Source organism: Helianthus annuus, chromosome 5 (genome assembly GCF_002127325.2).
Source record: "Helianthus annuus cultivar XRQ/B chromosome 5, HanXRQr2.0-SUNRISE, whole genome shotgun sequence".
NCBI lineage: Eukaryota > Viridiplantae > Streptophyta > Magnoliopsida > Asterales > Asteraceae > Helianthus > Helianthus annuus.
In genome coordinates, this window is record NC_035437.2 from 159516265 (window position 1) to 159539343 (window position 23079).

Sequence of the window (23079 nt, forward strand, 5' to 3'; positions counted from 1 at the left end):
TCCGGAATCCTCTGTATAGATGTAAAAATAAAAATAATAATAAATATGAAAGAAAAATAACAATGTATATTAAGTAACAAAAAAATGCAAATCATGTTTAGAAATGTTGAAAAATTGATATTAAAACTTACAAAATAACGTTCACCAGCCATACGTCTAAAACGACGAACAGAACCATGTATTTGTACTTCACCTTCATTTTCAGCATCGATAGGTGCAACTTCAGGCTGCAAATTAAGGCATATAAATTGTATAACATTAACATATAAAAGCTTATAAAGTAACGAAATTAAACTTACCACTTCGATATCTACATGAGAAAAATCGACTTCAAGTCCGTTTTGTCCAAAAACTTTTAAAAGGAAAAAATTGCCAAAACCTTTTGTAAATAACAAAATACAATCAACCTTCAAATGTAACATACTGACCATTACGTCAAAACCAACGGTAAATCCAACTTTACCGTCAGATGTTTCAATGGCAACATTAAAAATTTTGTTACCCAACATTACAGTAGATATTACATCATTTGATGAATATTCATAAACTTTTGGCAGGATGCTTTCAGGAATGACCTGTGGGAATAACAAACAAAGAAAAAAAATTTATTCAGAATATAAGTATTTGATCATACATACAATAAGAAAAAAAAAATAATATATCTTACATAAAAATGCGATGATGGAGGTAGCAAATACGTCCAAAAAGAGCCACGACTAACGCCATCAACATAAGATGTTAATTTAAAAGTAGTAGACGATACGGGATTAAATACTACCAAACAGCCTTTCGTTAGACTCAAATGTTCTACAACATTGGACCAACCATGGAAGAGGAATAACTTTCCTTTAGCACCGCTTAAAGAAACATTAAACTCTCGGCCATCTTGAGTGTGTATCATAACATTGGTAGGACCTTTATAAACACCCCATAGTTTGCAAGCAGCATCATCTGGAATGCACTAATAAAAAAAAAAAAAAAAAAGAATTACAATATCATTAAATTTATAAATAACACAATAATAATAAACTGTATTTAATAAGAACAAAACAAAAATTATGTAATAAATTGTCACTTACCAAAATAACTGTATCTGCTACATTCATTAGCCTTAAGAACCATGGTTGACTGAAAATGATTTAAAAAATAAGATGTTAATGGTAGTGTAAAGAAGAAAAAAATAAAAACAACAGAGATTGTACATAGATGAGATGTTACATAAAATAACAAAAACGAACAAAAAAATACCTTGATGAACCTTCAGCCATAGCAATAATCTACAGAAACATGTTAAATAAAAAAACGTCATATGAATTATAATAAAAAGTACTACAAACAACAAAAAAAAATTTAACAACATATTATACTAACATTAAAAAGGTAACAAACATCAAAATAAATATCTTTTATTACAAAATCTATAACAAATTTAGGCAACCGATGATATAAATAAAATGATATCACATTAAAAATTAACAAATTAACATCACATATCACATAAAACAATACATCAGATTGAAAAACTCACATATAAGAATACAATCGGAATCGGGGTTTACTATAAACATCATATTCCGCAAGAGATTAGATAAACATAGTAAATAAACAACTTACATGTTTACAAAATAAACATAGTAAATAAACATAAACATAGTTTACAAAAATTAAATAAAATCAAGAACACATGAATAATGATTAATGATTGAATTAAACATAAACAACTTACATGTTTGTAGAGCGATATGTGAACCTCAGATATGGATTGAATAAAAAGTAGATGTAGATGGACAATGTGAGGAATGTAAAACAATCTATATATATAGATCCACTGAAGAAATAAGTTGTAATATGGAAACCGATGGTATTCTTGGAAGAAGATTGGAGGGAAGTTGAAGAGTTGACTGGAACCATAACTGCAAAGGACATAAAATCTTTAAAAATAAAATAAAACGGCAATCTAAGTATAGAAACAATTACTACTTAGACAACCCAAATTTTAATTTTAGTTTCCAAAATTAAGGTTAAGAACATTACTATGTTTTAAAAAAAAAATTAAATTTAAATAATATTATAAATTTATATCTATAATTATTTTTTAAAAATTTATAACATATTAGTTATAATTAATATTAAAAATTTTCTATACTAATCTTATAAATTGATACCGTACTGGTAATTAATAAAAACATAACATAAAACATAATAAAAATATAGATGGTAAATTTATAAAAGTTAAAAAAATGATAAGATTTAATTAACCTTCTTGCTTGCAGAAAGATGGGATTCCGATTGTTATGCCAGAGTTCGGGGTTGACATGAATACAAAAATCAAGAAAAATCATTAAATGCGATAAAAATATTTGGATGTACAAAAATGAGAATAGTAAATCAATATGTAGGTAATGAATAACCAGCATACCTTCAAGATTTATGGTGAGAGATACAGAAATCAGACCAAAACAAATGTGATTTATGGTGGGATCTACAAAAATCAGACCAAAATAAATCAGATAATGGTGGGATAAAGGAATAAACAACATACTTTAAAGATGTACGGTTGGATCTACAAAAATCAAAACAAAACAAATGTTAAAATCAAAGTCTGTTCTTGATACAAAACATATAATAACAAAAATTTATGTTCAAATCAGTGTATTTACCTTTGATGTTGACCTAATTTTTGTAAAATGGGAGAGAAGATAACCGAATCAAGAAGAAAAGAAGGAGATTATGGTGGGATCTACAAAAAATCAGACCAAAATAAATCAGATTATGGTGGGATAAAGGAATAAACAACATACCTTAAAGATTTACGGTTGGATCTACAAAAATCAAAACAAAACAAATGTTAAAATCAAAGTCTTGTTCTTGATACAAAACATATAATAACATAAATTTAGGTTCAAATCAGTGTATTTACCTTTGATGTTGACCTAATTTTTGTAAAATGGGAGAGAAGATAACCGAATCAAGAAGAAAAGAAGGAGATTACATAGTAAAATGAGATTTCAATTAGGTTATAAATGATCTGAATATAAAAGCTGGTTGTTTTCGGACCACACATAACCCGACCCAAGTAAATTCGGATGCCGCCTACTTTTGTTAGGAATTGCGAATGTATAGAGGAATGGGATTTCCCTCCTAAATCACATTGCCACATCATCCTACATGGCCAAAGACAAATGCCACATTGCCCAAATCCATCTCATTTATATATATATATAGATATAGATGAATCCTCCGCCGCATTGCGGCGGATGGTAATTCTAGTTAACTCTTAAATTTTACTAAAACCATTTATATCAACCCAACCCGAACCGACCCGACCCGTTTCTATTGGTGTTTCCGGGCCTATTGGATAACGACCATATGTGATGACTTGAAGATGCTGGATTGCAGGGTATGTGTATCATGTGGTGGTCATGCAAATCCAAATCAACATGCTGCAGGATAGATAGCCACAAAATCACAACTCCACCAAATAAAACAACTAAAATCATACCAATCAATCCACCACAAATATGGCCTCAATCATCACTCCTTCATCTCTTCTTCACTCTCGCACTCCAACCACTCGCCATGTCACCAACCAATTCAGATCTTCGTTACTACCCGAACTTTCAATTCGATCTTCGATCGTCAAATTCTCAAATCCGCTGAGTCGTAATGCGATTGGACGATCGAGAAGCGGTGGTTTCAGATGCTCGGCGGTTGATTCGTCGGTTCTTCCGTCAGCTCTGCTGTTTGATTGCGACGGTGTTCTTGTTGATACTGAAAAGGACGGTCATCGCGTATCGTTTAACGATACGTTTAACGAAGTATGAATTTGTTTTGATTTTGTTATGCATTTTTTAGTTAAGTTGATTGCATTCTGATTGTAATGTAATATACTAATATGTTGTATAGTTTCATCAATGATTTTGACCTAATTTGAAGGTGTTTTATGCTGATTTAGACTGTGAATTACTCTTGTTTTGATCTCAAAAGTCAAACTATTAACCAGATATTGTGTTTTGATTACATAGAAAGTGTGCATTTCTTTTGATTTGGTTTGAACAATGTTTTAAAAACCTGTTTATACCGGCTGGTTGAACCGGTTAAACCGGATGTCGGAAGCTTAGCCGGCACGAATCATACCGGTAAACTGAGAGAACGGTAAGGAAGTTGTACCGCCGGTAAATTGGGTTATACTAGTTTAAACCGGTATTCCAGTACCGGGTCAAAGGTTAAAATTTGGAGTTTTAATCTTTTATGGGCACAAAAAGGTGACGATTTACGTTCTTAGAAAAACCTAACGCCTAAAATGGTAACAACAGTGAATTTTTTGATTATTTTTTATTATGCATTAACTTTTAGAATATTTTTTATTATGAAATTGTATAGTTTTGGATTATTTTTTGAGTAAAATTGTATTTTATGAATTTATAGGGTTAATTAGTCAACCCGGTTGAACCATTTCTGAACCTAAACCGGTACAATTTAAAAACCGGTTTTTAAAAACTTTGGGTTTGAATGTTGTTGGCATGCATTTTGACTTTTGAGTGAAGTTGTTTGTGTTATGATCTGCAATAGACATTAATTTGGATGAAATTATCGGTAGATAAACTGTTTTAATTGTAATGTGTTATACAGTTTTATTAATGATTTTGACCTAATTTGAAGATTCCATGCCAATTTAGACTGTAATTTACTCTAATTTTGACCTCAAAAGTCAAATTATTAACTAGAGATTTGGTTTTGATTACACAGAAAGAATTGGGCACCCATAACAGTCTAATTGTAATATGTTATTTAGTTTCATCCATTCCTCCATAATTTGAAGATTACATGTCAATTTACACTGTAATTACTCTGATTTTGACCTCAAAAGTCAAACTGTTAACCAGATATTTTGTTTTAATTACACAGAAAGAATTGGGAGTGACATGGGATGTAGACTTGTATGGTGAATTACTTAAAATTGGTGGTGGAAAAGAAAGGTACACATAATGTAACCTATATATAGGTATATATTTTTTTTGTGAATTGTTTAACAACCATGGCGGGTTCTTTGTAATTAAAAGAATGACAGCATACTTCAACGAAACGGGTTGGCCAGCGAACGCTCCAAAAGGCGAACAAGAAAGGAAGGACTTTATAGCTTCACTTCACAAGCGAAAAACCGAGTTGTTTATGGTTCTTATTGAGAAGAAGTTGTTGCCATTACGTCCCGGTGTTGCAAAGTAAGCAACTTCTTTTTCATTTTTTGTTAGCTTTTCGAATTCCAATTGTGAGTTTTGGGTGTTACAGGTTGATAGATCAGGCTTTTGCCAAAGGTGTCAAAGTTGCGGTTTGCAGCACTTCTAACGAAAAGGCGGTATGTGTCATTTTTTAAAAAGGCTAGGTTAGGTTGCCCCACACACCCATTTCGCTAGTAAGACTTGAACCGCAACCTTTTGGTTGTTGGGCCACCAAGAAACAGCAAAGAGGTTTTATGCATTAAAATACACTTTTGCAACCTCAACATGTTTGCATAGTTCCTTTTAAGACTATTTTTATGTTACATATATGTGTCCAAGAATCTTGTGAATGTATTCGAATTCATGGTTGCAGGTATCTGCTATAGTCTCGTTTCTTTTGGGACCCGAGCGAGCTGCAAAGATCCAAATTTTTGCTGGTGATGTGGTTCCACGTAAAAAGCCTGACCCGGTAGTATAGCTTACCAGTCGTTTTTACTATTGAATTTCATTACAGACTACATCATTCGGTTGCGAGTTTATTCACAAAGATGATATACCCTTTTCAGGCGATTTACAATCTAGCAGCCACCACTTTGGGTGTAGAACCATCAAGGTAATCATTCATGCAACCAGAATTATCTTTTGTTCTTAGAAATCACTCCAGTTGTTAAAATCTTGCGTATGAATATGTCATGCTGGGTTACATTTGACCTTATATGGACCGGATAGAAAAATATGAAAAAAATTGTTTGTTAATAAACACGTTGCTTAGCCCGACGCCTTGCTGCCCATTTTATTATATTGGTTCCTGCAGATGTGTAGTGGTAGAAGACAGTGGCATAGGTCTTGCAGCAGCAAAAGCCGCCGGAATGACATGCATAGTCACAAAGAGCGGGTAAGCGTTCGTTTATTCCTTTTCCTACACCTTTCGGTAGACGTACAAAGCTAAAAAAAATTAGTGTAAAAGTAGTAAAAAATTCTAGGCCAAGCCGCTGGCCATAGCTTCAAGAAACACAAAGCAAGTGACAATTTGAACCAATTTTTTTGTTTTTCAAATATTTAGTTTGTTTTAATTTTTTTTAATGGTAAAGATTGCTTATGAATATAAACCCTAAACATAAGTGGATATTCAAAAATGAAAAAATAAATACAGAAAATCGCCAAAGGACCAGTTAAGTTTTACACAATCGGTTCCAAGCTCCAAACCACTAAACCGAACCATAATAGTTTCAAGCCGGCCGACTTGTTTCGGTTTAGATCAGTTTCAACAAGACCTGGTTCATATAATAGAACATAACCTGATTAGAAACCCTGAATTGCTGCTATTGTGGGTATGAATGAGTTTAATTTACAAAGGTTTATAGATTAACTCTTTTATTGGGATAACAGTTACACTGCAGATGAAGACTTCAAGAATGCGGATGCTGTTTTTGATTGCATTGGTGATCCACCTGAAGAAAGGTTTGATCTTGACTTCTGCACCAACCTTCTTCAAAAGCAATATGTCTAGCCAGCCAGCCAGCCAAGCTACCTACAAGTTTGTAACAATTTTCATCTCGCTTTCGTATCGTATTGTATGTATTTTAACAAACAAAAAAAAACTGTAGAGGAATTCAATTGTCAAAACCAATGTACGGATTCAATTCATATAGCTTACATATATTATGTATACCTCGTGATGCATGACAGTTACATAGGAAACAGCCACCCTCTAACCATAGCATGCTCATAGTAAACCTTAAACTTGTCACGAGCATCAGGAATATCGAGCGCCAGGTCATCGAGCCCGTCTTTAACCCTACCAAAACCTTTTGTCATCTGATTAGTAGTAATCAGCCCTTCACTAAAACACTCGTGCAACAAATCCAGCATCCTGTCATTCTTCTTCTCCATAGCCATCACCAACGCTTTTTTAACCACCTCGTGGTTAAAAAATGGCATCCCCATATCGCGGATGCACTCACATGCCTCACCGACAACACCCCCAGTTTCGTATTCTTCAAGTAACTTCGTGATTTTGTCCTTGGCGTCTTCCACTGCCCACCCTGACCCACCGCCCCAACACCTCAATAGTCTCTCACCTGCATGGCGGGCACTTACAAGTGACTGAGCCACGTGAACCGTCTCACTCCCGTTGCAGTTTGGTGCTAACCGGTTCCCTATTTCATCCAGATTCAACGGAACTAGGACATCATCAATAACCGCCCGTGCGAGGAAAAGTGCGAGCTCGTTTGATGCATCGAGTATGTCTAAAGCCGTATCTTCTGCAGATTCTAGGAGGAGGGTAAAACCGTCAACAATATCTTGAGTCGAAAAGATTTCTATGTGAAGTGCAGAGAGTAAAACAGATGCCATTTCCTTCTCTCGGTTTTTTCTATCCATAGCAAGAGTTATTAACTTTTTTAAGAAAACCGGGTTGTATTCAGGTGACCCGAGATCCTCAAGATTCCTAATGAGTTCAGGAATATCATCTGAAAGAAAATACTCATGAATTATCGTCACGATTTCCTTTTTGTATCGCCGTAAATTCTCATCTTCAGCCTCTGTAGCGAGCCCATTTCCCCATGAGTTCACGAAGGACGAATCAAGCCAGCTGTCGGTAACCGCCAGCTGGACTAAGGACTCGAACAATGACTTGGCAGAAGGGATGTCGAGCACCAGGTCATCAAGGCTATCATGTAACCGGGCAAAACCTTTGAACATTTGACTCGAGCTTATTAGACCTTCTTCAGATGCTTCTTTCAGTAGCTTCAAAATTACTGGCTCGGCAGCACGATTCTCCATGGCTAGAACCAATGCCCGTTTGACAACTTCATGATGAAAGAACGCAACGCCTAGCTGGCGGATACACCTACACGCCTCAGAAGTATCACCACTCTCTACATACTCTCTCAACAGATCAGAAATTCTTTTCTTGACTTCCTCCACGGTGACGTGGGTGCTCCCGCCCCATCGCCGCTCAACCAGTTCTGCATGATGCGGGGCTGACAGATAACTTTTTTCTGCAGTTTGAAGAACTTGGAATCCTTTCGATGATTCTGATAGTGATTTTTTGGCGCGGGTCACAAAGGATGGAGGAAGGATATCATCAACCACAGCACGAGCAACGAATAAGGCAAGAATCTCGACTGCATCAAGTATGTCAACCTCCAGGTCATCAGCAGACTCGAGAAGCATGAAAAACCCTTGTTTGATTTGTGTAGAACTGATGACATCAGAATAAAGAGCCGAAAGAAGAACCGAAGCCATTTCTTTCTCCTTGTCGTGTCTGTCCATGGCCATTGATACAAGCCTCTTAACGAAATAAGGGTGGAATTCAGATGACCCGAGTTCCCTGAGTTCAGATGCTGCTAAATCCACATCATCATTGGTGAAGTATTCATCAATGATGGATGCCACCTTTCTTTTGTACTCGTCTAACGGGTCGGAAACAGTGGACCCCACAAGTTGATATGGCTCCTAGATTTCAACATAAAAGCAATTACATGAGTATGCTAAAAATATTAACAACTAATCATTATAAATAAGAAGATGAAAATAAGTTAAATAACTACCTCGCCACTATCGTAATTAGGGTCATTGCGATCAATATGAGTTTCACCATCAGTGTCAAGTAGTTTTCCCCAAGTACCCTTACCACCACCACCATCTGATTTCAAGGTTGGTCAGCAAAACAATATAACACAAAAATATAAAAGCTACACAAAACAAACAGAAAGCTTGAACACACTGCCTACCATTAGCTCAAATTCATAATATAAACAATGAAACGAAGCAAAGAGATTAAAAATCAGATAAGAAGGCCAGGAAATGTATCCAACCAAAGTATGGACTAAATGCCCCTGTTTTATCAAATAATCGATAAAACCACAAAAAAAAAAAACCCACCCTTATCAAAAGCTCCTTGGAGACACGAAACAGAACAGTACATCAACAAAAGATACATATATGGTAACAAAAGGAGTTCAAAGAGCATCACTATTGTTTCAACTATATGCAGTCATTTATTCTAAAATGACTCGAAAAGACAGAGACAGACCAGATAAGTCAGATGCAAAATAGCAACAATTTTCTAACCATGCAATCCTCCAGCTAGGACCGTCGATTTTACCCGCCCGGCGTGATCTCACCCATACCCGAAGAACCCTTACCTGAACAAACTCATAACCCGGAAACTGATTAAACCGATAGTTATTAGGGTCAAGTTTCGGTTAGACTTTCAAACATCAAAAACACGAATAACCCGATAAACATCACTAACTCCAGCATATTCAATATTAGGCAAAACAACAACACCTAAAATATATACTCCTAATTATACACACACCTTTCTTCGCCCTGCCGAGCTTTCCAGAATGCGAGCGACGAGTATGCCTCACAGCAATCCCACCGTTTGGCGCCCTCTCTCCAGCCGGAGCTTTAATTGACTGCTCAGACATCAACCATGACGGCGATTTCGGCGACGATGACAAAATCTCCGTACTCTGAGTTGCTATTTTCAACACTTCCCTCTGTTCATCAGTCAGAAACCCCTCACGCGGTGACGCCATTTCCACTCACAAATCCTACAATAATTCATAATAAAAACTTTACCAAAAGTGCAATAACCGATTTCAACTTCAAATTCATACTCAAATCGGTCGATTAGGAAATCCTACAATAATCTATAAAAAGAAAAAACTAATCTCAGCATCAATAAAACTTAACCAAAAGTACAATAAACCTATTTCAACTTCAAATTCATACTCAAATCGGTTGATTAGCGAATCCTACTAAATATTAAAAAACAAAAAATCAGATGCATGAAATAAAACTTCAAAAAGAAACACTAAACTCAGCATCAGTTAACTCAACTAAAAGTAGAATAACCTGTTTCAACTTCAAATACAAATTCAAATTAATCTCAGCATCAATGAAACTTAATTAAAACGACAATAAACCTATTTCAACTTCAATTTAATATTCAAATCGGTTGATTAGCAATTCCTACAATAATTTCTAAAAAAAAAAACAAATATCAGCATCAATGAAACTCGACTAAAAGTACAATAACCTATTTCAACTTCAGATTCATACTCAAATCAATCGATTAGCAAATCCTACATAACTAAAAAAAACTAATCTCAGCAGTAATGAAACTTAACTAAAAGCACAATAACTTATCTCAAATTCAAATTCATACTCAAATCGGTTGATTAAATGATAACGCAATAGATCTGTTATAGTTAACTTACAGAGAGGATGAATATGACTGAACAGCGAATGCGATAAACTTGACGAACAGATTTATGCTCTTCCACTGCGGTATGAATAAGATGATGAATCTGTAAACGTTTTGGAATTAGCTGAAAATGAAGTTGCAGAAGAAATGGTGAAACCCTAGAATCTAGATGATGATGAGTGAAGTGTTTGGAGACTCAAAGAGTGTGTGCTCTGTGAGAGAGAAAAGAGGACGAAATGGAATTGGATGAGGACGGAGAGTAGGTTATTACGTCACCGTCTATTACACATGGCACTTGTGCTAAACAGGCTTGTACCGTACACACACTAATTTAGGGTTTGGGTTTTGAAAAGACAAATATGGTCTTGTCTTTTTTTTTTTTAACTAGAATTACCACTTTTTTTTTTTGAAATGCAAAGAAAAATTTACCACTTCACGTTGAGATTCATTAGTTTTATATCATATTATATAAAAGCAAATGATTCTTACATGACCGTGAGACGGTGTGTAAAACATAGAAAAGAATAATTAAGTCAATTTCTGGCGTGTGCATTGCGACATACTTATCCAATATGGAAAAATAGACGCGCTGTGACGGGCCTGTCAAACGGAAAAAATAGATGAAAAAACATTGAACCCCACACGCACGTTGCGGCGTGTTAACTCGGAAAATTTGGAACGAAATGTTAAGCAGAAAACTTGTGAAAGATGAAAAGTATAAGATACCAAAGTTGAAAGTGAAAAAGTGTTGGGCTTAATTGCAAAAGATGAAAAGCTATGGGTTAAAAGTAAAAAATCAAAGGGGTTAACTTGTAAAAGATGGAAAATGTTGAATTAGAAGTGAAAAATCAAATTAATCAAGGAGCTTAAATTACCAAAGATTGAAATTTTAGAATTAAATTGCGAAAGATTGAAGCTTTAGAGTTAGAAAGGAAAAATCCTTAAAAAAAAAAAAAAAAAAAAAAAAAAAAAAAAAAAAAAAAAAACCCTCTCAAAGTCAAGGGTACAACAACAATAAGCACAAATATGTTGCTTATTTATAGTAGAGTGAATTGCAAATTTTGTTCTTTATATTTATATCCCTTTTCAGGCGATATCCTTTATCTTTAAAATTAATGAATTTTGTACTTAATGTTTCAAAATCTTGCACGTTATGTCATTTTGACCTAACCTATTAAACTTTTTTTGTTAAATCTGATCACTTAAGGGCAATTTAGTCTTTTGGAGGGCAATTTGGCCTAACCTATAAAAATTTAGCCTCCACCAAAACCCACCCTCCAAATCCACTTCAGGGTGGAGGCTAATATCGTGGGCTCCAAACGCAACTAATAATTAAGTGACCTTATCTTTAGGGTTTTATGAATCACAAAAAGAGGGTTCGTTGTTTTTTTAGGAGTACTTTTTGTTTATCGTCTTAAGAGCTGTTTGGTAACTTTGTGCCGAGCCATTAAGAGGTTTGACCAATTGTGAGCTAACCACAGATACCAGGATGTATAGTAGATAATCGTGAATCATAACTTATTGCGGACTTTTGATGCTGGATTTGAAGTCGTTACAAGCACAAGAATATGAATGTAAGAAGCCCTAGAGAATTTCCTACAACTCCACCAAGACACCTGCCTCGAGACCAGTGACGAAGCTTGAGATTTTCGACCGGGGGTCGAAAATGTATATACCTAAAAATTTCTATAAAACCGGGAGGTCGAAAATATATATACCCAAATATTTCTATACGAAAACTACATACTCTCCACTACTAAGCGAAAATTTCGAAAGGTCGGCCGCCCCCTCTTGCCCCCACTATGCTACCCCCATGCTCGAGACCTCTTTGACAAACAAACAATGAAGACATGGTCCAAAGTTTCCGCTTCCACGTGGCAGAACTGACACATAGTAGATGGAAACTTAACTCCCTTGATGACAAGGTTAAAGGATAGAAGAATTATGTTTTGCAAAAGTCTCCATGTAAAACACACTACCTTAATTTGTGTTTTCTGTTAAAAAAAAAAAAAAAAGCACTACCTTAATAGAAAAATAGAGATTTTTAACTAAATTCATTGAAGGTGTTACACCAGTCATCGCTTTCCTAAGGTGGAAGGAATCTATTGTGGAGATATGGGGATCCAACCGCATTACCACCAGTTTTACTCTAGGATACGTGATTTACCTCCCTTATGTTGGTCATGAGACCGGTCAGTGGGGGACACCCAATGGTCGCATGTATCAATTTTAGGGGGGCGGCCAGATTCTTTCTAATGTGTCCCTAGTCCAAAGCCAATTACCTGCCTTAAAAGTGAATCTAAAACCATCCACCCAAGACAGTCTGTTGTTTTAGATGGATCCTTATTCACCGAAACTCTTAGATATAAGTTAGTTTTTATTTGTTTCAAGTTCGAAAAGTCTAGAGAATAGATCTTCAAACCAATTATATTCTAAACCACGTATTATACTCGATCCAACTTTCATCTTGAAAAGATCGTTGATCGAGATCCCGACCTCCTCGAAGTCCCTACCAATCGTGGAGATGCTAAGCCACGATTGTAGCTTGGATTTCTTTGCAATTTTATCAAGAGGGGGCGTAAGGAAAATGACATAGCGAATTCTCTTCTTTAAACACTCTCCACCACCACTATTTTGAAAGCAGTTCTAGATTAATGAATCTAAGGGTCTCTACTTCCAAACCAGGCTGCCAAACCCTACTTCACTAAGGGGTTGTTTGTTTACCTCTTAATGAGGCTCTTAATGGTTCAGACCTTTTACTGGTTCAGCACTTAATGGTTCAGACTGTTTGTTTCACTAGCAGATGTCTGAATGGTTCAGACATTTGCCTCTGAATAGTTAAGATTTATACAGAGTCTGAATGGTTAAGACCTCTAATCTGAATTGGTCAGACACTTGCCTCTGAACGGTTAAGCATTATACAGTCTCTTAATGGTTCAGAACTCTTGCTGGTTCAGCACTTAGTGGTTCAGACCTCTTACTGGTTCAGCACTTAACCATTCAGATGTTGCCAAACAGCCCCTAACTATAACTATAAGCCTAGCAAAATATGTGGGTCAGGTCATGGCAACGCTCTTAAGAAACAAAAAAAAAGACTGTCATCACTTCACTGTTATTCAATATTCATGGCCTACACTCTACAGGCCCTACACTACTTCACTGACTATAAATTATAATTTTATAATTCCGGACTTCTTTTTCAAACATGTCAATTTAACTCAAAACCCATTTCAACCCAAAATAAATTGATGCTTTTAAAACTACCTGACCCACATATTATGCTAGGCTTAATAATATACTAAAGTTTCAAAGTTTTACCTGCAAAATCCACTTGGTAAAACCATAAAAATATAGTTAACTCAAATAAACCCAAGGCCGGTTCGATAAAAACTCAGAACCGTATAAATATGACTCGCAACTGAAAAACGAGAAGTAAACTATAGCATTGACCAAAATAGTCCTTGTTAAATAAAGCAAGTAAAAACAGCTGCGACCATTTTGTGTCAATAACACCACCTATATTAGTTTGCACACCACTTTTGAAATCTTTGAAAAAAAAAAAAAAAACAGGAAATAACCAAATAACATTTGACTGAAACAGACTCAAACAACAAAGCAAGTCAAAAACATTTACCACCATCTGTGGATGTAAACTCGAGGGCGTGTTTTGGAAACTTTAAGGTTACTAATGCCCTAAGTATATCGGTATCCTTAAATCAAACCATGTTTGGTCTTTGTGGGAGCAAGAGATTGTAGAACTTATTTGGCAGAAAAAACCGTTTCCCCTTGCTGTCAATCGCTTTCTTCCATCCACACCATCCACCGTTAACTATTTTCTTTAAATCATCACTACCCGTATAGTGAGGATCAAGTATTAAAAATGCACAATCGCCGGTTGTATCGTTGTAATCAACTCCCAAAAGGGTATATGCAAGAACCCCACCACCTGCATTTGTTAATTATTACATTAACAATAACATTAATACGGTGTAAACAAGTTGAGCCATTCATGAGCTACTCGAGATCAGCTCGCTAGATGGCTCGAATGAGCCGAGCTTAAACAACCTCGAACCTAAATTGAAGGCGACTCAATAAATGAGCCCGAGCCCGATCTTAATATACCAAGCTTGACTAGAGGCTTGCGAGCCTAAACAAGCCAATTATTTATATAATAATTAACATGTGTTATTTATACAAAAATTATATTTGATAAAAAAATATTAGTATATATATATAAAATTATGATTGAAATTAATTAAAATAACTAAGTAACACAACATACTATATTAGATATAAATAAATTGAAACTATATATATATGTATACGAAAATAACTATATGTATTTATATAAATAAAGTAACAAATAAGAGCCGAGCTCAAGCTTTGGGTATAGTGTTCAGCTTGTTTACACCTCTATATTGATTATGATTAACAAAACAATTATATCACAACAATCATCTAACCTTTTTTAATATAACGACTCATTGTATGCATTAAAAACAGACAAGGTGACTTTCCACTGATTTGACATGTGCTCCTTTTAGCTTTTTTTTTTATTTGACCCGTTTGAGATTAAACACTACACAAATTGACTCATTAAAGGGATGTTTCGCTGACCGATCATAATAGGTGTTCCTTGGGTCTCAAAATGCATCATGAGTTCTCTACATTTTTCAGGTAATTCGTCTCCAGATCTGACATTTATGACCTTGCAGCTTACCTGTTACATGTAATACAAGTTATGTTGATCATCTTACTATGAAAATTGGGTAAACTACATTTTACCTATGAAGCACGGGGACGGCATATTGCATCGAGTACCCGTCCCGGGGACGGCTCGGAGACGGAAACGCGTAGGGGACGGCTCGGGGACGTTTCCCAAACGTACCCGGGTATTGGGGACTTCTACAAAACCGTACCCGATATTGGGTACTTCCAAAACAGAGTATCGGGGACGTTTCCTAAAATATTTAGGGTTTTAACCCTTAAAATACGTAAGGTCGGCCTTTATTACATGCATATATACACTGCATATCTACAGGTAATCGGATGGTCGACGGGAACAGAGATGGGAGACGGCAACATGAGTAGGTCATATAAGATGGAAAATTAAAGAAGATACAGTTTAATAACCTTTCTTTTGGCCATTGATCTTTTTGAACCCATCACTTATAATGAATTTACATTATCACCCCTTTCACTTTGTTCACTTTTAAGTAAAAAGAACAATTCTTTAACTTTCTAACATAATATCTAATTATTTTATTATTTATCTAATCTACTGTGAGATTTAGTAATGTATAAATTATTTGTTTTTTTATCGTAAGTTTTTCAAATACGTTTTTATTAACTAATGTCACAATTAATTTGTAAATTAATACCATTTAACATTGTTAAACGCAAGTAAACTTGTTAACTAAATTTAACACAATTTTAATATCCTTTAATTATTAATCAGTTAATATGATAATTAATTTTTGGAGTTTAATATATTTCTGGACTTTCTTTAATATATTTTTATTTTTTGGACTTTGTTAATATATTTTTATTTTTTAATATTATTTTTTTTGCCGTACCCGTATCTTGTATTTTTGAGTTTTGCCGTTCCCCGTACCCGTATTGTCCCCGTACCCCAGTCCCGTACCCGTATCCGTGCTACGTAGCATTTTACGTCCTTAAAGTTTTAACAAAACTTCAGGCGTTGTCCTTTAACTAACAAAATACAGCGGATGTCCTTTATGTTTTAATTTCTTTAACTATTTTGGGTAATAATAATCATATTTGGATAATCACGTAAGATGTAGATGTAAGAAACTAACAATACTGATTATTGAGATTAATGTAAAATTCCATAACTGTCCCTAACTTCAAACGATTATTCTTCACGTGACAAAACACTTTGAAGACGACTTCTAACAATTCCTTGTTCGGAAGATTAACATCATTAAGATTTAATAATACTTGAATCTTAAAAGTCTTGGAAAATAAAAGAATGGGCAAACTTACACCAAGGAGTTTGTCCAAAACAAAGCTTAGTTCAATGGCACCAATCCACTCGCGGGACCCGATAAATGAAGGGTCTTTATCTCCAATTTCTACAAGCGACTGTTGTATTTCCCTGCCACAATTTAGCAATTTTATGAAAAACTTACATAGAACATTAAATATCATCATGATTTTAGTTATGCTAGAGAGTGATTTTTCAAATTTTGTAAAATAGATAAAATTACAGTTATTTAATATTTTAATCTTCAGTACACAAAATTGAAGTCTTACCGATGTGAAGGAACACCAATAGACGTGTATTGTTGGATTTTAAACCATGAAACAATGGTCTGCAACGATCGGTAAGCACAACCCCAGCCCTGACATTAAATTTTGAAACATAATAAAAAAGGGTTCCTTTCTTCTAAATTCAGAACTTGAAAATAAGAAAAATTAAAACAAAAAATTACCGAGTCATCAAAACCGTCTTGAAGGTAATGATAGTATTCATAAGAACCTTGAACCAGAGATACATCCCCACCATTAACTGCAATAAAGCATTATGCGCAACTGGTTCAGATTATACGTATCTTCAATAATTCAGTAAAACTTAACCCGTTTCAATTGTTTGGAAAAAAGTTATTTCTGAATTATTTGTTTGAAGTCACAATATTATCAACGTCCCCTAATAGGCTACGTACCTCCACTACTTGGGATCCCAATATGTACGTCTTTGAGCAAAGGAATTCCTGATTTTCAAACCATATGTTTGCAGCAAAAAAGAATGAGCTTTGCATATTAACAAGTAATAATAAGTTAATAATTAAATACTAAATATGATACAATATCGGATTACCCTTTTTTAAAGTGTTTCCGCTTGCGCCATCTTTTGCAATTGAAAAGTTCACGGCACTAGCAATTCTTAAAAGAGGTTGATCTGAAGGTAATCCGAGCCTCAAATGAAGAGACCGTCTGATTTCAACTGAAAAGGGCAACTTAATTTACATCAGGGTTCAAGAATGTATTTCATATTGTAATAACAAAGAAATTGACAGGGCAAATGTGAAAGTTTTCAAGAATATTTATACTGCTAACATTGTTTACAGGCAGCAATTTCTGGTTTTCAACCAAATTACCTAATAAATCATTGCTTTGTTGTCATATTTTCTAAGCGGTTTAAACAAAATACTGAAAAAAACAGTCAAATGGGTCAATATGGTTAATGGTTCGAATGTCTATGTAAGTGTATTCAAATGCTACGACAATATAAATCGCATTTATCAGAAAAACGAGATTACTATTTCAATGTAGTTTTCTTAAGCATACAAACTTTAATGTTTATTAAAGAGTAAAATGGCATTTTCATCCCTGAGGTTTGGTCAGTTTTGCGACATTCGTCCAAAGGTTTGTTTTTCCACATCTGGATCCAAAAGGTTTGAAATCTTGCCATTTTCATCCGACTCGTTAACTCCATCCATTTCTCTCCGTTAAATCAGGGGTATTTTCGTCTTTTTATTTAGTAGGGGCATTTTGAATACTTGTACATTATGCTAAATGCTTGTACATAAAGTGAAAAAGACGAAATTGTCCTTTAAGTGAACAAAACAGCCCCTGACTTAACAGATAAAAATGGATGAAGTTACCGAGTTGGATGAAATTGGCAAGATTTCAAACCTTTTATATCCAGATGCGGAAAAATAAACCTTTGCACGAAAGTCGCAAAACTGGCCAAACCTCAGGGATGAAAATGGCATTTTACTCTCTATTAAAATAAGTAACTGACAGAAAACTGTTATTGGGTCAACCCAACCCAACCCGACATAACTCGTTTTCACCCAAAATAGAGTTACCCATTTTGGCACCTTTTAACTTTATATTTTACACATGTGAAACAAGGTAAGCTTATGAAAACGCTAGCTTTTATATGAGCAACAAATAACAGAAGTGCACTGTACCTTGCTTCATTTCTGTCTCACCATACAGTGAATCATAAATGGCAGTTATTGGATGCAGAAACCCGGGGGGATTGAAGTGATACGGATGTAGCTGTAAGGTAATCACGTTTAAAACAGGTAAGAGATCAGGAGAAGTAAAAAACAATATAAAAATAAACAATATAAAAATAAATGAATTATATGGCATATTTAACCTTTGGATGTTGCGATAAAAGATTGGGTAAGGTCATGTTCTTCATAGTGTGTAACTGGTCAACTAACCCAGGAATAATCAATTTTGACACTGCATCTGTTAACCGAAGATCCTTTGTTGCATAACAGATGACTTTTAGTTTATAGTCAACGACTAGAAGCTTGGCTTCACCTGTAGCTCCACAAAAACGACTTACATATCAGTAATAAAGCAAAGATAACAAATTCTAGAAGAACCTACGGTATATATAACAGAGGTAGCCTTTTCGACTCATTTATTGGTGATAAGTGGTGTTTTATCTCTCACGAGTCAAAACCGTAAAATTTAGAGTTAATTACTGTTTTCGTCCCTGTGGTTTGTCAAAAATCACTATTTCAGTCCATTAGTTTAAAATCAAAAATCACTATTTCAGTCCATTAGTTTAAAAATTGCGATTTTAGTCCCTGTGGTTTCACTTTTGTAACCATTTCAGTCCACCTCCGTTAACCCCATCCATTTATTCTGTTAAGTACACGTGAATTGACCATAATGCCATTATTAATAAAAAACAAAAAGATATCTAAATGAGTTAATTACTGTTTTCGTCCCTGTGGTTTGTTAAAAATCACTATTTCAGTCCCTGTGGTTTAACTTTCGTAACCATTTCAGTCCAGTCTCCTAACACTGTCTATTTTACCGTTAAGTTTTTAATGAAATACCTAAATTACCCTTGTGTTAATTAAATATGGACTTATATGATTTTATTGTTGTATGACATATGGACTTAAATTGGATTGTAGGGTTCGACCCATCATGGCTTCAGTAGAAGTAGAATTCTGGCACTATTTTTACATATATAGTTTCAAAATTTTAATTTTGGATTTTAGAATGAGAAAATGTCAAAGTAAGCATTATTTTTCAAAGTTATTATGTTAATTGATGCTGCTATATTAATTGGGGTGGGGTAATGGGTCGCCTGACATTAAGAGGGTGGGTTGTGATGCCGGAGACTGGACTGAAATGGTTACGAAAGTGAAACCACAGGGACTGAAATCACAATTTTTAAACTAATGGTCTGAAATAGTGATTTTTGACAAACCACAGGGACGAAAACAGTAATTAACTCATTTAGATATCTTTTTGTTTTTTATTAATAAGGGCATTATGGTCAATTCACATGTACTTAACAGAATAAATGGATGGGGTTAACGAAGGTGGACTGAAATGGTTACGAAAGTGAAACCACAGGGACTGAAATCGCAATTTTTAAACTAATGGACTGAAATAGTGATTTTTGACAAACCACAGGGACGAAAACAGTAATTAACTCTAAAATTTATAATATGACGAGCAATACCTGGAATATATTCAGCAACAGGGGCAGCAGGTTTTGGAGAAGCTCCTGAAGTAGCAAGTAATAAAGTTACTTGGATTTTATCTGCATTCTAAGTAAAAAATCTATCACGAAAACGTAAATCAAGATGTATTATTGAAAAAATCTGAAAATACACCAATTGGAGCTTAATACAAACCGACAAAAACCTCACAAATAGCCGCATTTTAGTGCGAAATTACCTCTGCTGAACGAGATTTGTGGTTATTGTCTTCAGAGAAAAAGTGAGAGCACAATAAAGAATTTGGATTAGACTCGGTTGGAAGATCCAATTCCCTGCTACGAATAACGACAGCATGTGGTGCTTCAGTAATGGAATTATCGAGTGTTTCTAGAACATATGTTGTCTTAGAGTCTCTAAATTTAGCAACAACAGCCTCGATTGCACGTATTAGCATGTCTTCTGCCCCTGAAAAACAATATCAAAATATTCATATGTTGTATTACTTTTAAGACACGTCACACGTGTATTTTTTATTTTTGACTCATTGATGCACATTAATATATTTATAGATATTTATTAATTTTCCATTTTTTATAACACATATAGGATGCATATATTAGTTGAATAGAGTAGAGTAAAAAAGAGTCTATAGCAGAAGGCTTTAAACAATATAAAAGAAAGTACATATTTTTTAATATACATTTATGAAGATAACTCTCATCTTCATCATCCATTACATCCGGGCAGACACCATTGAACCCATCACGTTTTTACGACAACCCTGCTATAGAGCATAGGTGTCGAAGGCACAGAGCAAGAAGATATGTGATAACCAAAATCTAGTTCATGAAGCAATAATCAACTACTATGAAATACCTAAGAATTTTACAACATATAGCATACACCAACACTACAACCATGTACAAAATATAACAAAAACATACCTTTTAGCTCCTCCACAGAATAAATAACAGGCAGCTTGATCGGAAGCTCACAGTTCAATACACAACCTCTCTCCCAAACATACTTCTCGGGCTGTTCTTCATACACAACTGTATCAACCGACTTAACGCCAGAATCCGATACAAAAAAACGAAGCGCCCCAGAACTCGGATCCACAACAGCTCCAACTAAACTTTGATTCTCTGATTGTAAAAGAGTTTTTCTCAATCTAACTGAGGCGCCTATGGCATCTTGAGCCAACCGTTCAACATTCGCGTTGGATGTACCAACAATTAAAGCTCCAATCACCTCAAATCCCCTGGGTAACAATGCCCGCATATCACCTGCCACGCATAATCCAACTATAGTCAAACACATATGCAAGTTTTTTTTTTTTTTTTTCTTGAATGGAAAAATTCTATTAGTACCAATTGGCAACTTGATGGGCAGCATTGTACATTTGTACAACACATTAAGATACAACTTTTAAAGCAGCTTTGCTTTTGCATATTACAATAATATAACTTTTTTTATCTTATCTATGCTATATATATATATAGGGGAGGGTTATCTTGAGAACGCTAAATATTACGAGAAGCGTGAGAACAAATGAAAAAAACAATAAAATTCATTTTTTAATACAAACCTCATTGTAATTAAAATACAACATTAAAAAAAATTACTCTTTAAATAATTCACCTCTTCTCTCAAAATCACTCTTAATAAATACAACAAATTTACACATATGTAAATGGCAAAATTACACATGTGTAAATTTTCTCTATTTACGAATACATGTAAATTTAATTTCTAACATTGTATTCAAATAGTAATGATAAGTGTAAACAAACTTTTTTGAATCTGAATTGCTTTTGAATTTTGATCAAGTTCTCGCGGTTTTTTCATTCGTTCTTCACCGTTCTCGCAATATTCAGCGTTCTCAAGATAACCCTCCCCTATATACACACACACACACACGGCTTTAATCCATTTAACTTTTTTACTAATTTGGATCTCTTGTAACCTGTGTTCATTAGCTTTTAGAAAACAAACTGACTACGCGACTGTGTTTAACTTTTTCACTCAACATTTCAATATAAATTTTGTTGCAAACAGAGTTGTGTACGAAATAAAGTAATTGTTTGGTTTCACGCTCTATACAAGTGCCATTACCGTGACAGACAAACTCAGTTTAAACCGAACAACATCCGTACCGGTATTCATTTTAACTCATTGTTATGGTTTTGATCGATGTTAAACACCTTAATTTTGCAATTTCCTAACAAAATTCGAGATCAAACCCTAGCAAACGTCTACATCAAATTCAGTGTGATAGCAAAATCAATGATATAAGTAGGTCGATTACATCAAATTTATAACGAAGGATCAAATAGAATAAGTGAAATAAGTTAGGGTTTAACCTGCTTCTTTGGAGAAATCGGGTGAAAGAGGATCGGAAGCGAGAGTATGAATGCATCTGAAAGTTGAAACGATGGTGCAGCTTGGTAGAAAAGGGGAGCCGATCAACCATTGTATGCCTGAATCGGTTTTTGAGATCAACAAAAGTTTGCGACACAGAATTCGTATTGATTCATCGGCCATGGTGTTTGAGAACAGGGGTTTTGCAACAACTTACTTGACCCTGTTGACTGTGGCGTTATGATAAAAAGTTTAATAGTAACTTCGTGTGTTTTCCGCGCTTAGAGTAAAACATATTATTTAACACTATTGACGTGAAATCGGTTTCACTAGATTAAGCGTTAAACGAGTAGAATACGGTTTATACCCTTCCGAATGTGAAGCCTCGTTGGATATGGGTTATTTAACCAAACGTTCTGATTTGTAATGATTTTAAAAGATTTAAACCCAATTCGACTAGTTTATATATTTTATATATATTAAACTAGTGCTAATACCCGCGAACTTCGCGGTTTTGAGAAATGATATGTTTTTTATTGCTTGAAAAAAAAATACGTTTATACTGATTATAAGGAAATTGTACGCATGAAATTATTATGGAAATCTGAAGTTCACGATGAAATTACAACGAACCAACGTACTATATATATGAAATTAACCGAAAAATAAGTGAATGAAGGAGATACGTTTTTGTGGTTTGAAATATAAATTGAAAGCCTATTTACTCTAATACTACTACTTTGGAGCTTCGTAACCAATAACCTCAAATTCGTCTTTGACCAATTGAAAAAACAATCATCACCTAACAAAAACATGTTCGACTTGAATC

At 34.6% G+C, this 23079-nt stretch overlaps 4 protein-coding genes across 5 annotated transcripts; 1 reads left to right on the forward strand and 3 right to left on the reverse strand.

Moving 5' to 3' along the window:
- Positions 1 to 295: 295 nt before the first annotated feature.
- LOC110941808 lies at positions 296 to 1268 on the reverse strand. Its single transcript, XM_035990040.1, has 5 exons — positions 1249 to 1268; positions 1080 to 1128; positions 668 to 961; positions 429 to 575; positions 296 to 310 (listed from the first exon to the last, which is right to left on the reverse strand). The coding sequence occupies exons 1-5, from the start codon at positions 1266 to 1268 to the stop codon at positions 296 to 298; spliced, it is 525 nt and encodes a 174-aa protein (XP_035845933.1).
- A 2127-nt stretch (positions 1269 to 3395) lies between these two features.
- LOC110941812 (CBBY-like protein) lies at positions 3396 to 6890 on the forward strand. The gene is made up of 8 exons (XM_022183486.2): positions 3396 to 3818; positions 4909 to 4979; positions 5064 to 5222; positions 5290 to 5356; positions 5593 to 5688; positions 5786 to 5832; positions 6034 to 6114; positions 6609 to 6890. The coding sequence occupies exons 1-8, from the start codon at positions 3522 to 3524 to the stop codon at positions 6727 to 6729; spliced, it is 939 nt and encodes a 312-aa protein (XP_022039178.1). The 5' UTR covers positions 3396 to 3521; the 3' UTR covers positions 6730 to 6890.
- LOC110941810 (MA3 DOMAIN-CONTAINING TRANSLATION REGULATORY FACTOR 1) lies at positions 6346 to 11422 on the reverse strand. Of its 2 annotated transcripts, XR_002594442.2 has the most exons (6): positions 10454 to 11422; positions 9547 to 9784; positions 8774 to 8868; positions 6892 to 8678; positions 6590 to 6750; positions 6346 to 6493 (listed from the first exon to the last, which is right to left on the reverse strand). XR_002594442.2 is itself a non-coding variant. In XM_022183484.2 (5 exons), the coding sequence occupies exons 2-4, from the start codon at positions 9767 to 9769 to the stop codon at positions 6909 to 6911; spliced, it is 2088 nt and encodes a 695-aa protein (XP_022039176.1). In that variant the 5' UTR covers positions 9770 to 9784; positions 10454 to 11422; the 3' UTR covers positions 6346 to 6750; positions 6892 to 6908. The 2 variants fall into 2 exon arrangements, 1 of the variants encoding a protein (XP_022039176.1); XM_022183484.2 differs by having other exon boundaries at positions 6346 to 6750.
- A 2437-nt stretch (positions 11423 to 13859) lies between these two features.
- On the reverse strand, positions 13860 to 22522 carry LOC110941813 (probable Ufm1-specific protease). The gene is made up of 13 exons (XM_022183488.2): positions 22253 to 22522; positions 20834 to 21175; positions 20128 to 20354; positions 19910 to 19997; positions 18575 to 18744; positions 18381 to 18471; positions 17282 to 17407; positions 17127 to 17174; positions 16896 to 16972; positions 16717 to 16805; positions 16447 to 16558; positions 15058 to 15160; positions 13860 to 14386 (listed from the first exon to the last, which is right to left on the reverse strand). The coding sequence occupies exons 1-13, from the start codon at positions 22431 to 22433 to the stop codon at positions 14157 to 14159; spliced, it is 1884 nt and encodes a 627-aa protein (XP_022039180.1). The 5' UTR covers positions 22434 to 22522; the 3' UTR covers positions 13860 to 14156.
- Positions 22523 to 23079: the final 557 nt, after the last annotated feature.